The 17100-nt window shown below is 50.4% G+C and overlaps 1 protein-coding gene across 1 annotated transcript; it reads left to right on the forward strand.

Moving 5' to 3' along the window:
* Positions 1–11803: 11803 nt before the first annotated feature.
* Positions 11804–13852, forward strand: LOC144279610 (interferon-inducible GTPase 5-like). The gene has a single exon (XM_077841188.1). It carries the CDS (start codon positions 11804–11806, stop codon positions 13004–13006), a length of 1203 nt encoding a protein of 400 aa, XP_077697314.1. The 3' UTR covers positions 13007–13852.
* Positions 13853–17100: the final 3248 nt, after the last annotated feature.

Below are 17100 nucleotides of genomic sequence, written 5' to 3' on the forward strand. Positions count from 1 at the left end.
CAGGGCAGATTGGCAGAGGCTCTGGGGGTTTTCCGCCTTCCTCTGCAGCGTGGGGCACGGATCACTTGCTGGAGGATTCTCTGCACCTTGAAGTCTTTAAACCATGATTTGAGGACTTCAATAGCTCAGACAGAGGTGACAGGTTTATCGCAGGAGTGGGTGGGTGAGATTCGGTGGCCTGCGTTGTACAAGAGGTCAGACTAGAGGATCATAATGGCCCCTTCTGACCTTAATATCTATGAATCTATGAAACTCCTACCCACATGAATCGTGTCCCCCTGTTAGCCAGTGCACTGCACGCTCATGGTGCGTTGATTCTTGAAAATCCAGTGATTTGTCCCATGTAACAAGAGGAGTCGGTGGCGGATTCAAACCCAGATCTCCTGGATCTCTAAACGCGAGGCTGGCTGTTATCAAGAGTCTGTAGCACAAGTGGGGATGTTATTGACTTACATTCATGGGCAGCGCCAGGGCCGTCCTTAGGATTTATGGGGCCTTACATAGAATTATTAAACTGGTGCCCCTATGCCCGATGGCAGCCTGGGCTCGCAGCCTGGGTGGGAGACGAGGCAGCAAAGGATACCGAGCCGCCCGGCCCGCCTCACGGCAGCGGAGAGACACAGCTCCCTGCCGTTCCATCCGTTTCTCCCATCAGCTCCCGTCCCCCGTCCCCCCCCGGCTCCTCGTCCACCCCTTTCCTGCCAGATAGATGGACAACGAGTTTCCATTTCTTTACTTCTGACTATTTGATGAACTAGTTTTAAGAGAACCCTCTAGCAAAATCAGAACCTTCGTGAGATACCAAATCCTTTGTGATGCCTAAAATCTTTGGAAACGTATTTTTTAAAAAAAGAACAGGAGGACTTGTGGCACCTTAGAGACTAACCAATTTATTTGAGCATGAGCTTTCGTGAGCTACAGCTCACTTCATCGGATGCATGCAGTGGAAAATACAGAGGGGGGATTTATATACACACAGAACATGAAAAAATGGGTGTTATCATACACGCTGTAAGGAGAGTGATCACTTAAGATGAGCTATTACCAGCAGGAGAGCGGGAGTGGCGGGGGGAAAGGGGGAAGAAAACCTTTTGTAGTGATAATCAAGGTGGGCCATTTCCAGCGGTTGACAAGAACGTCTGAGGAACGGGGCGGGGGGAGAATAAACATGGGGAAATAGTTTTACTTTGTGTAATGACTCATCCACTCCCAGTCTCTATTCAAGCCTAAGTTAATTGTATCCAGTTTGCAAATTAATTCCAATTCAGCAGTCTCTCGTTGGAGTCTGTTTTTAAAGTCTTTTTGTTGTAATATTGCGACTTTTAGGTCAGAGATCGAGTGACCAGAGAGATTGAAGTGTTCTCCGACTGGTTTATGAATGTTATAATTCTTGACGTCTGATTTGTGTCCATTTATTCTTTTACGTAGAGACTGTCCAGTTTGACCAATCTACATGACAGGTTTCAGACGGCTGCTACTCTGAAACCTGTCATATTTTTTAAAGTTGGTGATATTTCATAAACATGTCTATTGTTTTGCAGATCACACAAAGTAAATTAGGGTTCCCTTTTTCTAAAAACAATGAACCTTGTTATGAACACCTGAAACCTCTGTGACTGACTAATTTAAAATAATGTCTTTGTTTCAGTGAGGTAAATGTGTAGTCATCGGGAATGATTACGTTCTGAAGGCTTAAGAGTACATTTAAAATATAAAATCAGCTTAGAAAAACTGATTGAGACAATGTGAAACAGAGAAGAGCTGCATCATGTATTCCATAATATCTAATGTTGTATTCAGCAAGACGGCTGACTTGCCCTTACGACAAAGTTTTTGCAAATAAATTTCTGACAAACTTCAGGGCATATCAAAAAACCCGAGACTGACGTTTTTTATTCCCAAATTTAGTGCTTTTAATTAGGTACCTTTTGCCTCTCCAGTCTTCCCCTTCTGGCATGTGGTGGGAAACATGCTCCATTTTCTTGAGAAAGAAATGGCAGAAGAGTGTTTTTTTCAAATGTCATTTGCTTCATTTGGGTTCAGGAATTTGACTGGAAGGGGGTGATCAGGAAGGGGGAGGGAAGAGAGGAGGGAGAGGGCGGGGCCTGGGCAGAGTGGGGGCGGGGTCTGGGGCAGAGCAGGAGTGGAGTATGGGCGGGGCCACAGGTGGGCTGGGGAGCTAACATCCCCGAGTGACAGTTTCATCCACCGCCCATGTCATAAATATAAAGGGAAGGGTAAACCCCTTTGAAATCCCTCCTGGCCAGGGGAAAGCTCCTCTCACCTGTAAAGGGTTAAGAAGCTAAAGGTAACCTCGCTGGCACCTGACCAAAATGACCAATGAGGAGACAAGATACTTTCAAAAGCTGGGAGGAGGGAGAGAAACAAAGGGTCTGTGTCTGTCTATATTCTGTCTTTGTCAGGGATAGACCAGGAATGGAGTCTTAGAACTTTTAGTAAGTAATCTAGCTAGGTACGTGTTAGATTATGATTTCTTTAAATGGCTGAGAAAAGAACTGTGCTGAATAGAATAACTATTTCTGTCTGTGTATCTTTTTTGTAACTTAAGGTTTTGCCTAGAGGGGTTCTCTATGTTTTTGAATCTAATTACCCTGAAAGGTATCTACCATCCTGATTTTACAGGGGGGATTTCTTTATTTCTATTTACTTCTATTTTTATTAAAAGTCTTCTTGTAAGAAAACTGAATGCTTTTTCATTGTTCTCAGATCCAAGGGTTTGGGTCTGTGGTCACCTATGCAAATTGGTGAGGCTTTTTATCCAACATTTCCCAGGAAAGGGGGGGTGCAAGTGTTGGGAGGATTGTTCATTGTTCTTAAGATCCAAGGGTCTGGGTCTGTAGTCACCTAGGAAAATTGGTGAGGCTTTTTACCAAACCTTGTCCAGGAAGTGGGGTGCAAGGTTGTGGGAAGTATTTTGGGGGAAAGACGCATCCAAACAGCTCTTCCCCAGTAACCAGTATTAGTTTGGTGGTGGTAGCGGCCAATCCAAGGACAAAGGGTGGAATATTTTGTACCTTGGGGAAGTTTTGACCTAAGCTGGTAAAGATAAGCTTAGGAGGTTTTTCATGCAGGTCCCCACATCTGTACCCTAGAGTTCAGAGTCGGGGAGGAACCTTGACAGCCCATGACAGCAGGTAAGAACGGGTCGGCTCCCGCACACCCAGCACACGCTCCAGTCTCCTTAGGAAGGGCCCGTATTCACAGAGCCGAATGCGTTGGTGCTGCACATTCTGCCTGAGGGAGAGAGTATGGGGGTCTCTGCGGGGAACTGTGACTCTCCGCTGCCATGAGGCAGGCTGGGTGGCTCAGTATCCTTTACTGACTTGTCTCTCCCGCCCGGGCTGTGAGCCCGGGCTGCCATCAGGCATAGGGGCACCAGTTTAACAATACTGCATAGGGCCCCATAAATCCTAAGGACGTCTCTGCTGAAGATGTTGCATCCAGCAGGGCAGCCAGTGGAGAGGAGTGGTGAGTGAGTGCCTGGGCAGCAGAGTGAGAAAGGGGCCTCTTTACCCCAGCCCCTGGGTGGGAGGTGAACTCTGCAGATGCACCTCTGAACTCTGGGGCTGCACTGACCAAGGACAGCAACTGTGAGTGGGGTGCAGAGAAGGGACAGGCAGGTTGAAGGGACTTTTGGGTTGCTGAACTTGAGGGAAAAAGACACTGGCCAGCCCACTTGGGGGTGGGTCTTTTGCTCATGGTTTATGTGCATGAACTCTGTTTGTGGTGTTTTCCCAAATTAATGCCAAGTTACTTCCCTCCTTTTATTAAAAGTTTCTTTGCTACACTCAGACTCTGTGCTTGCGAGTGGGGAAGTATTGCCTCTTAAAGGCGCCCAGGGGGTGGTGTGTAATTGTCCCAGGTCACTGGGTGGGGACTGAAGCCAGTTTTGTGTTGTATTGTTGAAAAGGAACCCCTCGATACTGAGCCCAGCCCTTTTTGCTGCCAACTCTGACTGGCAGAAGGGTTACATCTATCCACAGCTGCAGAGTGAATCATTCTGTCCTCAGCAATTGGAGGTCCTCTTCTCTTCTCCCCGGGGCAGCCTGGTAACCCCTTCCTCAGCCTTCTTCCAAGTAGAGAATAGACCTGAAACCCTGAACTCTCTGCCCCCACCCCGTGTCTGGGTGCACAAAGAGAAACATGGGGAATTGGTCCCCTGGCAATCTGTCTCCTGCTTAGGAAGACCTGAGGCAATTAGGCACTGGGCTGATTCTCAGCCATAGAGTCATAGAATCGTAGGACTGGAGGGACCTCAAGAGATCATCTAGTCCAGTCCCCTGCACCCATGGCAGGACTAAGTATTATCTAGACCATCCCTGGCAGGGGATTGTCTAACCTGATCTTGAAAACCTCCAAAGCCCCTCTGCCAAGTACATTGGCCACACCAGACAATCTCTACGCAAAAGAATAAATGGACACAAATCCGACGTCAAGAATTATAACATTCAAAACCCAGTTGGAGAACACTTCAACCTCCCTGGACACTCAATAACAGACTTAAAAGTGGCAATTCTTCAACAAAAAAAAATTTCAAAAACAGAATCCAACAAGAAACTGCAGTTCATTTGCAAACTGGACACCATGAAATTAGGCCTGAATAAAGACTGGGAGTGGATCATAGAATATCAGGGTTGGAAGGGACCTCAGGAGGTCATCTAGACCAATCCCCAACTCAAAGCAGGACCAATCCCCCTTAAAGGATTGAACTCACAACCCTGGGTTTAGTAGGCCAATGCTTAAACCACTGAGCTATCCCTCCCCCTAATAGATGGGTCACTACAAAAACTAAATTTCCCCATGCTAATTTCCCCCACGGTTACTCACACCTTCTTGTCAACTGTTTGAAATGGGCCACCCTGATTACCACTACAAAAGTGATTTTTTTTCTCCTGTTGATAATATCCCACTTTAATTGAATTGTCTTGTTAGAACTGATCGCACACTTGGTAAGGCAACTCTCATCTTTTCATGCACTATGTATATATATCTTCCTACTATATTTTCCACTCCATGCATTCGATGAAGTGGGTTTTAGCCCACGAAAGCTTATGCCCAACCAAATTTCTTAGTCTCTAAGGTGCCAAAAGTCCTCCTCATTGTTTTTTCCACTGATGGAGATTCCACAGCCTCCCTGGGCAAATTATTCCAGTGATTAACCACCCTGACAGGAAGGTTTTCCAAATGTTCAGTCTAAACCGCCCTTGCTGCAATTTAAGCTCATTTCTCATTGTTCTATCCTCAGAGGTTCAGAAGAACAATTTTTCTCCCTCCTCCTTGTAACAACCTTTTATGTACTTGAAAACTGTTATCATGTCCCCTCTCAGTCTTCTCTTCTCAACACTGAACAATCCCAGTGTTTTCAATCTTCCCTCACAGCTCATGTTTTTTTTCTTGCTCTTCTCTGGACTTGATCCAATTTCTTCACATCTTTCCTGAAATGTGGGGCCCAGAACTGGACACAATACTCCATTTGCGGCCTAATCAGTGCAAAGTAGAGCGGAAGAAGTACTTCTCGTGCTTACCACACGCCTGCTAACAGATCCCAGAATGACATTTGCGTGTTTTGCAACACTGTTAACTCATCTTTAACTTGTGATCCACTATAACCCCCAGATCCCTTTCCGCAGTACTCCTTCCTAGGCAGTCATTTCTCATTTTGTATGTGTGCAACGGATTGTTCCTTCCTAAGTGGAGCACTTTGCATTTGTCCTTATTGAATTTCATCCTGTTTACTTCAGACCATTTCTCCAGTTTCTCCAGATCATTTTGAATTTTAATTCTATCCTCCAAAGCACTTGCAACCCCTCCCAGCTTGGTATCACACAGAATACACAAAGTGTATAAATGTACTCTCTATGCAATTATCTAAATCATTGTTGAAGATATTGAACACAGGGAACAGAACCAGGTTGTGTCGTCATTTGCACCAGTGCAAAAAGGGTCTGGCTGTTAAACCCCAACTGGAGACTAAATTCGTAAATTGCTCCTGTCAGATTTTCGTTTTATTCCTGAGCTGGAGTTTGAGCTACTGCTGCAGAGTTTATACACTGACTTGCTTGTTGAGGTTGAGCTTACGGTTAGCAAAGAGTCTGGGAATCACTGACTCTGCTTAGACTAGCCTGGGGCGTGCGGACTGTAGTTGCATTGAGCTCTGATAGTGGTTGGTTCATATGATGCTTTAAACCACTTTTTTGCAACAGATTTACTGTATTCTGCAATCAGTAACTGTAGTGAGGCCATATTGGAAATCCTGGGACTTCTAAAGGCCCCTCCCCCAGCCTAGGAGGAGGGACCACTGGACCCAGGAACCAAATGAAGACGGGGGACAGCTAAGGAATAACTGTGACAGGAGTGAAGGTCATAGGTTCAAAACTAGGAATACAGAGGGGTACACCGAGCAGAGAACCCCGGACAGCGCCCACTGCTCCTCAAAGCTGTCAAGGGAGCTAGCGGATGCCACCCAGAGGAACTCTGCCCAGAAGTATGAGACCAGGGAGGAATGGAAATAGGCCACACAGTCACAGAGCACCCCTCGTCTAGCATCCTCCTCCTGGTATTGTAGATGGTTCCTTTAGCCAGGGCCAGGAAGAGGTTGACGAGGAGGAGCCGGAATAGGGGCTGCAACCAGGCACATTGAAGATAGGATTGTGCCAGGGTCTCCCTCAGGACGCAGAAGGGGCAGGCCTCGGCTATGGGGGTGAACCGCGCCAAATGGACGCCCGTGCTCATGGCTCCATGAAGGTGGAATAGAAGCTGGCCCTGGCAGGCCGTGGGACCAAGATGGAATAAAGGCTGGCCCAGCGGGGCTCCTCACCCCCGACAGGTGGTAAATAGTCCCGCAATTTGGTATCGGGGCGGGACACGAGGGTGAGGAAATGCAGAGTGTGGAGCATGAGCATGTGCAGTTGGTCTCTGGGCATGGTCCGGAACCAAACCGGCTGCAGGGTGTGCAGCCGGCTTGGAGTGTGGGAGCGGGGAGGCCGGGGGTGGTGATGGTCATGCAACAGGGGTTGAATAATAAGGTCCAGAGGGCCGGGGTAAGGGGTGGGTGGGGAACACCCTCTCGCAGGGCCCCCTGCAGGAAGACGAGAGAAACGCATGACAAGGCATCCCCCTGGTGTAAGTGCAGGGGGGTCGGAAGGGTGAAAAGCCCCATGAGCTGACCGAGCACACGGGGATCCACCCAGTCCCCTCTGTCGTAGTCCAGGAGGTCTCCGACCCTGGTGGTTTCTGCCACGACCAATCTCCGGTGCATCAGGGTAATTGAGAAATGGCAAAGTGACTGGCGCAGCCCCATCGTCTTGGTCCCTAAACCGGATGGGACGGTCCGCTTCTGCATCGACTTTAGGAGGGTCAGTAATATTTCAAAATGTGAGGCCTACCCAATGCCGCAGATTGATGTACTACTAGACTGCCTGGGGGATGCACAGTACATCAGTACCCTGGACCTCACAAAGGGGTATTGGCAACTCCGCCTAAGTCTGAGCTCTCGGGAGAAGACTGCCTTTTCTACCTCCACCAGGTGGTATCAATTCACCCGAATGCCTTTAGGTCTTCATGGGGCACCAGCCACCTTCCAGAGGTTGATGGACGGGGTCCTACAGCTACACAAATCCTTTGCGGCTGCGTACCTTGACGACGTGATAATTTACAGCCGCTGTTGGGAGGACCACCTCAACCAGGTCACCGCCGTCCTACGGGCCCTGCGGGATGCCGGGCTGATGACCAACCCCAAGAAATGCAAAATTGGCTGGCAAGAGGCATGAACTGGTGCTCTTCAGCCCTGACTTTGACAGGGAGTTCCTGCTACAGACTGATGAGTCGGAGGTGGGCCTGGGGGCAGTCCTTTCACAGGAGGTAAATGGGGAAGAACACCCTATATTATATATCAGCCGTAACCTGTTCCCCTGAGAGCGAAATTATATGGTGGTTGAGAAGGAAGCACTGGCCGTCAAGTGGGCCGTGGACACCTTATTATATTATCTTGTAGGCGGCCCCTTCGTACTAGTAACTGACCACGCATCTCTGAAGTGGCTACAAACAGCAAAGAAGACAAACCCTCGGATTATGTGGTGGTACCTAACCTTGCAGCCTTATGCCTTCACCATTCAGCATTGACCATAGAATCATAGAAGATTAGGGTTGGAAGAGACCTCAGGAGGTATCTAGTCCAATCCCCTACTCAAAGCAGGATCAACACCAACTAAATCATCACAGCCAGGGCTTTGTCAAGCCTGACGTTCACCCCCCTCCTAGTAAAAAAGTTTTTCCTAATATCCAACCTAGACCTCCCCTACTGCAACCATTGCTCCTTGTTCTGTCATCTGCCACCACTGAGAACAGCCGAGCTCCATCCTCTTTGGAAACCCCCTCCAGGTAGTTGAAGGCTGCTATCAAATCCCCTCTCACTCTTCTCTTCTGCAGACTAAATAACCCCAGTACCTTCAGCCTCTCCTTGTAAGTCATGTGCCCCAGCCCCCTGATCATTTTTGTTGCCCTCCAATTTGTTGCCCACTGGACTCTCTCCAATTTATCCACGTCCCTTCTGCAGTGGGAGGACCAAAACTGGACACAATACTCCAGGTGTGGCCTCACCAGTGCTAAATAGAGAGGGAAAATCACTTCCCTCGATCTGCTGGCAACATTCCTATAAATACAGTCCAATGTACCGTTGGCCTTCTTGGCAACAACAAGGGCACACTGGTGACTCTTATCCAGCTTTTCATCACTGTAATCCCCTGGTCCTTTTCTGCAGAACTGCTGCTTAGCCAGTCGGTCCCCAGCTTGTAGCGGTGCATGGGATTCTTCCGTCCTAAGTGCAGGACTCTGCACTTGTCCTTGTTGAACCTCAACAGATGTCTTTTGGCCCAATCCTCCAATTTGTCTAAGTCACTCTGGACCCTATCCCTACCCTCCAGCGTATCTACCTCTTCTCCGAGCTTAGTGTGATCTGCAAACTTGCTGAGGGTGCAATTCATCCCATCATCCAGATCATTAATAAAGATGTTGAACAAAACTGGCCCCAGGACCGACCCTGGGTACCGGCTACCAACTAGACACTACCCATTGAGCCGACGATCTAGCCAGCTTTCTATCCACCTTTATAGTCCATTCATCCAGCCCATACTTCTTTAACTTGCTGGCAAGAATACTGTGGGAGACCGTATCAAAAGCTTTGCTAAAGTCAAGATATATCACGGCCACTGCTTTCCCCATATCCACAGAGCCAGTTATCGCACCTTCCTCTCCTCCAAGCGCTTCAAAATGGATTCCTTGAGGGCCCACTCCATGATTTTGCCAGGGACTGAAGTGAGGCTGACCGGTCTGTAGTTCCCCAGGTTCTCTTTCTTCCCCTTTTTCTTCCAGACAGAGCTGTGTGCCAAAGTGATCAACTTTGGCTGGTGTTGGGTTACAAATCACGTCAGTGCAGGGGTCATGAAATGTTGTTATCCTTATTGTGTGAGCAAAGGGCAGCAGAACTGTGCTTCGCCTGTCCAGATTGAGGGGGCCCCGAGCGTGTCCGGTCTCTGTGCCCTGCACTGAGCGTGTGTGCTGTCTGTACTCTGTGTCTCTGCCATGCACCAGTGTGTGCTTGTAGGTGTGTATGTTAGGGTGAGCAGACAGCAAGTGTGAAAAATCGGGACGGGGGTAGGGAGGAATAGGAGCCTATATAAGAAAAAGACCCAAAAATCGGGTCTGTCCCTACCTAGTGTATGTGCATATTTCCCTGCTGCCCCATGCTGGAGGGGCTGAGTTCTGCTCTCTCTCGCTCGCTCGCTCGCTCTGTGGGTATGGGGGGTGTGTGTGTTATAAGTACACACTGTCACCCCCTGACTGCATTGTGACATTTACAGCTGTGTGTCCACCTGGAAACGTGCTGAGGGGGGGCAGGTATCTCGGCTCCACTCTGCCCCACCCCTATTACCCCCCCCCAGCCGGCTGGGGTGAGGCCCTGCCCTGCTTCCTAGCCAGCTGCTGCTTTCACTTTCCCCACTCGCTGATCAGGAGTGAGCCAGAGCTGGAGGAAGGCAGCAGGAGAGAGCCGGGGGCCCAGCCAAAGGTAGGCAGGGGAGGCCCCCGCACAGAGAGGGGGCAGCAGGAAGAGGGGGAGCGAGGAGCCCACAGACGGTGACAGCAGCTGAGACACTGCGGACGGGACGGGGTGAGCCGTGTGCCCACAGATTGCTGCCCCTTCCCGGAGACCATCAACCCCCCCTGAGCGCAGCCCAGCCTTGGGGACGGTAAGAGATTCCCCCTGCTAGGGATTTTCCTCCCCATCCTCAAATTCCTCTCCCCCCCCTTCCTGTGAGTTCCTGGGGAACACCCGGCCCCTGGGCCCCCTTTGCGCCTCCCCCGGTGTGGCTGCAGTTCGGGGCTGTGTTGGGGCAGCTGCTAAGCCGCCCTGCAGAGGAACTCGTGCTGGGGACAGTGTCCAGCCTGTGGCCCGCGGGGAGTCGGATTAGGTGGCCCCCAGGATAGTCCCCTTCCAGCTCTGCAGTCGATGAATCTGTGTTTTTCACCTGCAAAAGCTGTGGCTGAAAAGACTGTGCCCGGCTCTGGTTCCTCAGACTCTCTCTTGGCATCAGTAGAAATAGCTGGGCCCCAATGCCGGTGTCCTCTGTTCCCTGTGCTCCGAGCTGGGATGGGGTCCGAGAAAGCCGTGTGCTCCCCGTCTTCCTGCCAGGCCTTTTGGGCAAGCGAGAGCAGCTGCAGGGCTCCCCACGGCTCCTCTGACCTCGAGAGCAGCCAAGAGAGAAGGCTGGGTCTGAGCATGGCTCTGCCTATTCACAGATGACATACTGTCCCTGTCAGCAGCAGTGCGCTGGGCTGGCTCGAAAATCTCCCCACTCATTTCCAGGAGTTCATGGGAGCTGAGATCTTGTGAAAATTCTCACCTGTGGGGCTGCACAGTGCTCAGATAATGGGGGCCCTGATCTCAGCCAGGGGCTGTGCAGCACCTCACACAATGGGGTCCCTGATCTCGGTCGGGGTTCCTATGCACTACTATGCTACAAATAATAAATAATGATTAAAACCAAACGACTACTGTTTTTTCCACACAGCCCCTGCCTCATTCAGTGCACGGGTCCGATACGTAAGGGGCAGAGTTAAGGTTGCATGGGCCACCATAAATGTGCCTTTTCCTAACTTTTGAGGGCTTGACACTGTGCTGTTGGCGCAGGATTTTCTGGACATAGCCTTAACTAGGAGCTGAAATGTTCAATCGTAGAATCATAGAATATCAGGGTTGAAAGGGACCTCAGGAGGCCATCTAGTCCAACCCCCTGCTCAACGCAGGACCGATCCCCAATCAAATCGTCCCAGCCAGGGCTTTGTCAAGCCTGACCTTAAAAACTTCTAAGGAAGGAGATTCCACCACCTCCTTAGGTAACGCATTCCAGTGTTTCACCACCCTCCTAGTGAAAAAGTTTTTCCTAATATCCAACCTAAACCTCCCCCACTGCAACTTGTGACCATTACTCCTTGTTCTGTCATCTGCTACCACTGAGAACAGTCTAGATCCATCCTCTTGGGAACCCCCTTTCAGGTAGTTGAAAGCAGCTATCAAATCCCCCCTCATTCTTCTCTTCCGCAGACTAAACAATCCCAGTTCCCTCAGCCTCTCCTCATAACTCATGTGTTCCAGTCCCCTAATCATTTTTGTTGCCCTTCACTGGACTCTCTCCAATTTTTCCACATCCTTCTTGTAGTGTGGGGCCCAAAACTGGACACAATACTCCAGATGAGGCCTCACCAATGTCGAATAGCGGTCCTTCTAATGTTTCTTCTTCTCTGCCGCAGACAGAGCGCCATGGCTCTTGATGAGTTCAAAGCCGCAGTCTGTGAAGGGAGGCTGACAGATGCGATTTCTAATGTGCAGCAGAGACCGCTGGAGTCGTTTAACAGCCACACCCTCAGCATCGCCATCACGGGGGAGTCGGGCTCCGGAAAGTCCTCCCTCATCAACGCCATGCGGGGGCTATGTGCTGGTGATGAAGGCGCTGCTGAAACTGGGATGTTAGATACCATGAGGGAGCCGATGGTTTATCCAGATCCCATCCTTCCAGGCGTCACGCTCTGGGACCTGCCAGGGGTGGGGACATTCTATTTCCCTCTAGACACCTACTGTGAGCGGCTCAATTTGAGTCAATACGAGTTCTTCATCATCGTCGGCTCCCAGCGCTTCCGCTCCGACCACGCCAGGCTGGTCCGTGAGATCCAGAGAATAGGCAAGAGGTTCTACTTTGTGCGCTCCAAAGCCGACGTGGACCTGGATGCTTCCAGGAGGCAGCGTTCCTCCAGCTACAACCAGGAGAGGATCCTGCAGCAGATCAGGGAGGACTGCAGGAGAGGCGTAGCAGCTGAGGGAGTGGGCCACCCACAGGTTTTTGTCGTTTCGAGTAGGGAACCCAACTGCTACGATTTTCCCCTCCTGCGACAAACTTTGCAGACGGAGCTGCCGAGCCTGAAGAGACATGCCTTCCTGCTTAGCCTGCCTGCTGTTGCCTCCCGCATTGTCAACCAGAAGAAAGCCGACCTGAAGGGGGAGATTTGGAAAACAGCCCTTTTCTTATGTCTTCTCGCTGCCATTCCTGTCCCAGGCATCGCTTTCTTGTGCACCTTCTTTGGCTTCCGGAAACACCTGTTCCAACACTACAGCAGCTTTGGCGTGGACGACAGGTCCCTCTCTGCTCTCGCCCACCAGGTTGGGGAGCCCGTGCGGGAGCTGACGGCTGTGATGACGTCCTTGGGAACGACCCCCATGATGGCTCTGAAGCTGTTGTTGGATTCGGTGGGGGCTGCCGTGATGGTAGTGGAATATTCGTGGAAGCGCCTCCCCGTATTTGGTGCCATGGTGTCAGGAGGGGTGGCGCTGGTTACCACGTATTTCATGCTGCGGAAGAGTTTGGCCTCTGTAGCTGACGATACCCAGCGGGTTCTTAGCAAAGCTCTGGAGGCCGAATGGGAAAACACCATCTAGGATTTGGTGTTGCATTGGATGAGCCTGCTGCTGTCTAGAAGACACAGTCTTGGACTTCAAGCAGGAAAGATTCCTGCTTCTTCATCCAGGAGTTGCATGTGTAGGCCAAAAGCCTAACGAGAAGAAATTGTCTTAAGTAAAATTTTGCTTATTTTGCCTTATACTCCATTTTGCTAGCTTTGAATTAGTATGAAGAAATTATTCTGAGTTTATTTTTTGCTGAATGTGTTAACATTTGTTCTTCGAAAGACAGATGTTTTATGACTGTAATTGCGTTATTTACTGTTTGACGTGAGTGAAGAATGTATGGTAATTAACTGAGTCAGGACAACTGGGCCGGATGGTCAAGAGGGAGTGGAGGAGTCAAGAGGCACCAACTTTATGATCAATCACCCGGATGGCAGATTGATGACCCTAAAGCAAAGGCATACGCCCCAAGGACAAGATAAGGAGTTGAGCCAAAGGGATGAGAAAGAAACAGCTGCAGATCCTCCCGGTAACAACTCACAATAATGCTAATTAAGAGCAACCTTGTATACCTCGTGATTGACAGCTCTGGTGTAACACAGGTATGTCCATAGACTTGTATGGGAACTTATCGCTATAAAAGAAGGGTGTATTGCCATGGGACTTTGGGTTCGTTCTGCATCAACCTTGGAGCTTCGAATGCGTTCAACAGCCCTGCTCCCCTCCCTCGTGTGCAGGTTCAGCTGGCCACTGGAACTGACCGAGCAACACTAAGGACTGGTAACTGGTAAGATCCAGCTGCAGAACCTTTTGTGTGTGTGTGTGTGTGTGTGTGAATGGAAGCACATGCTGATTTTAATACTTAAATTGTACTCTCAATAAACGCGGTGTATTGCCCACCATAAACCATCTTGGGCGTCGTTGGACACAAGTCAAAGCGCCCATAATGAATGAGACAGACTCAGTAACAGCTCAGTGCTCCTGAGGTTTTACCCCACAAGGAATGAGGCAGCTTCCTTCTTCACATTCATACAACAAAAATAAAATTATACTGAATCCGGTTCTATCAGCCTAGGTCCCGCTGGGCTCCTCCATCCCTTCAGTATCTGAGCACCTTACAAACATGAATGGACTGGATCCCCGCACTGGGGCAGATCAGCTGTCATTCCATTGGAGTCAGTGGGGAAGATCCCAGCTGGGGTCAATGGGCCGTAGCTCCATTGGAGTCAATGGGGCCAGATCCCAACTGGGGCCAATCAGCTGTCGCTCCGTTGCAGCTTAGAAGCTGAAGGCCTTGTCCTCATGGGAAAGTTTTTCAGCATAACCTAAGGTGTGAATTTAAACCAATAGAGTGATCCTGGTGTAACCTTGTGTGTGAACGCTCTCACGCTGGCAGAAGAGTGGCTTTTTTCAGTTTCGTTTATGTCACTTGGGAGGGGGTTTAAGCTGAACCGGAGAATGTCACTGTTCTACCGGCACAAGAGCGTCCACGGAGTAGGGGGTTAGAGCCGTGGATCCAGTAAACCTGGCCTTTGAAGACAAGGACTAAAAGCCTCATTAGAATCCTGCCCTGTGAATCTGGTCAGTTGCATTTAGCTGCAATGCTGGGGCAGTGGGTTTGCGCTGTGTGTGGTTTTCCATGCTGACCAGTATCGTCTTGTTGTTTCCTTGCTCTTTTTCTTGGCCTGTTTGTTGAATCTACCTATTGCCAATAGTCTTACACTTAGATTGAAAGCTCTTCTGGGAGGGCCAGTCTTTGTGTTATATCTTCATACAGCGCCTGGCACAATGGGGCCCTGGTTTCTATTTGCTACCGTAATACAAACAACTCACAATAATTGGCCCGGTACCATGTGCCATCGCCATATAAACAGGCTGACAGTCAATATCGATTCTAATCACGGCACCTTGCGATCATGTGATGCTTTATTGACTCATTCACTCCCTGCCACAAATCATGTTTAACTTAATAACGTTGTTAGATTCCATACCCGCCAGGCAGCGCGTATCCACGTTTACCTTCATTCACTAATCTCGGTATTTGTTGCCTTTGGGTTCACAGTCACCGCGCTGGTTTAATAAAGGTACATTGAACACACGCCGCTGCCTGCAGCTTCCTGGGCATCTCTGCTCAGGATTCCCGCCCAGGGTAAGTGGAGGGACCCAGGCTCCCCCCAGCTGCCAGCGCAGCTCTCCCCAGCCTGGCTCTGGAGGCTGCGGGTGGGAGGGGGTCGGAGCCGCAGCCTGGCCACAGAAAGGGCCAAGTGGGCAGCTGTGTGGAGCTGCCGTGGACCCTCCACCTGCCTCCACCTGCTCTGGGTGGATTAGATGGGCCCCAGGGCAGTCCCCTTCCGGCTCTGCAATCGATGAATCTGCGTTTTTCACATGCAAAAGTTGTGGCTGAAAAGACTGGGCCCGGCTCTCGTTCCTCAGACTCTCCCTTGGCATCAGTAGAAATAGCCGGGCCCCAATGCCGGTGTCCTCTGTTCCTGTGCACCTAGCTGGGATGGGGTCCGAGAAAGCCGTGTGCTCCCTGTCTTCCTGCCAGGCCTTTCGGGTGAGCGAGAGCGGCTGCAGGGCTCCCCATGGCTCCTCTGACCTAGAGAGCAGCCAAGGGAGAAGGCTGGGTCTGAGCATGGCTCTGCCTATTCACAGATGACATATTGTCCCCGTCAGCAGCAGTGCGCTGGGCTGGTTCGAAAATCTCCCCACTCATTTCCAGGAGTTCATGAGAGCTGAGATCTTGTGAAAATTCTCACCGGTGGGGCTGTGCAGTGCTCAGAATAATGGAGGCCCTGATCTCAGCCAGGGGCTGTGCAGCTCCTGGCATAATGCAGGCCCTGATCTTGGTCAGGGTCTGTGCAGCACCTGGCATGATGGGGCCCCGATCTCGGGAATTGGCCAATGGGAGCTGTGGGGGTGGCGCTTGCGGGCACGGTCAGCGCAGAGACACGCTGTCCCCCTCCCCCCAGGCACAAGCGGAGATGTGCCAGCAGCCAGCCACTTCCGGGAGTGGCGTGGGGCTATTGCAGGCAGGCAGCCTGTCTGAGCCCTGCTGTGCCACCGGCCAGGAGCCACCTGTGGTAAGCGCCTCCTGGCCAGAGCCTGCACCTCGCACCCTCTACTGCACCCCAACACTCTGCACCACCCAGGAGCTCCCTCCTGCATCAAACTCCGTCCCAGAGCCCACACCCCTCACTCTCTCTTGCACCCCAAGACCCTGCACCAGCCCAGAGCCCCTCCTGCACCCAAACTCCCTCTCAGACCCTGAACTCCCTCCTGCACCCCAATCCCTTGCCCCAGCCCAGAGCTCCCTCCTGCACCAAACTCCCTCCCAGAGCCCACACCCCTCTATGATGCTCTGTACCTCAGGTAACACCCAGCACCCCCATGTTCATCCTTGTAAAATGATTGTATGGTATCCAATGCAAAGTTTGTCATGTCGGGTGTCTTTGGAAGGCTCACGATGTACTGAGCATTGTTGTTACAGTGATGTTACAGATTATAATTTCATGTATATAGTTATAAGGCTGAAAATGTATCTTCATGGATTAAAGCATGCCCAGACAAAAACTCTCCAAAAGCAGAGGGGCAGTTCACACCTCATCAGGACAGGCATGGGACAAACCCAGCCCAGCCTCACAGGAACAATGGACACTGGCCTAGGCAGCAACAACAGAATCTGTTAGACCCTTGAGGGAGTCACCCCCCTTCCTTTGGTCAGTTTGGATCTGCGATAAGGTAATGCTCCCCTGACTCTGAAGGGTGGGGTAGAAAGCCAATAGGGAAGAAAGAACATGATAAAAGGGAGAGACGTTTGCCATGCTCTTCCTCTCTCTTCCACCTACATCTACAGACACCACACCACGCGACTGAAGCACTGAGCAAAGGGAAGAGCCTGGCTAAAGAGCAACCAGCCAGCCTGTGGTGAGAAGCATCGAAGTTTGTAAGGACATTGAAAGTGTTAAGATCAGCTTAGAATGTGTTTTGCTTTTATTTCATTTGACCAAATCTGACTTGTTATGCTTTGACTTATAATCACTTAAAATCTATCTTTATATTTAGTAAATCTGGTTGTCTATTCTACCTGAAGCAGTGTGTTTGGTTTGAAGCGTGTCAAAGACTCC

Source organism: Eretmochelys imbricata, chromosome 24, assembly GCF_965152235.1.
Source record: "Eretmochelys imbricata isolate rEreImb1 chromosome 24, rEreImb1.hap1, whole genome shotgun sequence".
In the NCBI taxonomy this organism is placed as follows: domain Eukaryota; kingdom Metazoa; phylum Chordata; order Testudines; family Cheloniidae; genus Eretmochelys; species Eretmochelys imbricata.

What these genes read in the sequence shown, in the direction of transcription:
- LOC144279610 (XM_077841188.1), top strand. Translation starts at nt 11,804, where the DNA reads ATGTTTCTTCTTCTCTGCCGCAGACAGAGCGCCATGGCTCTTGATGAG.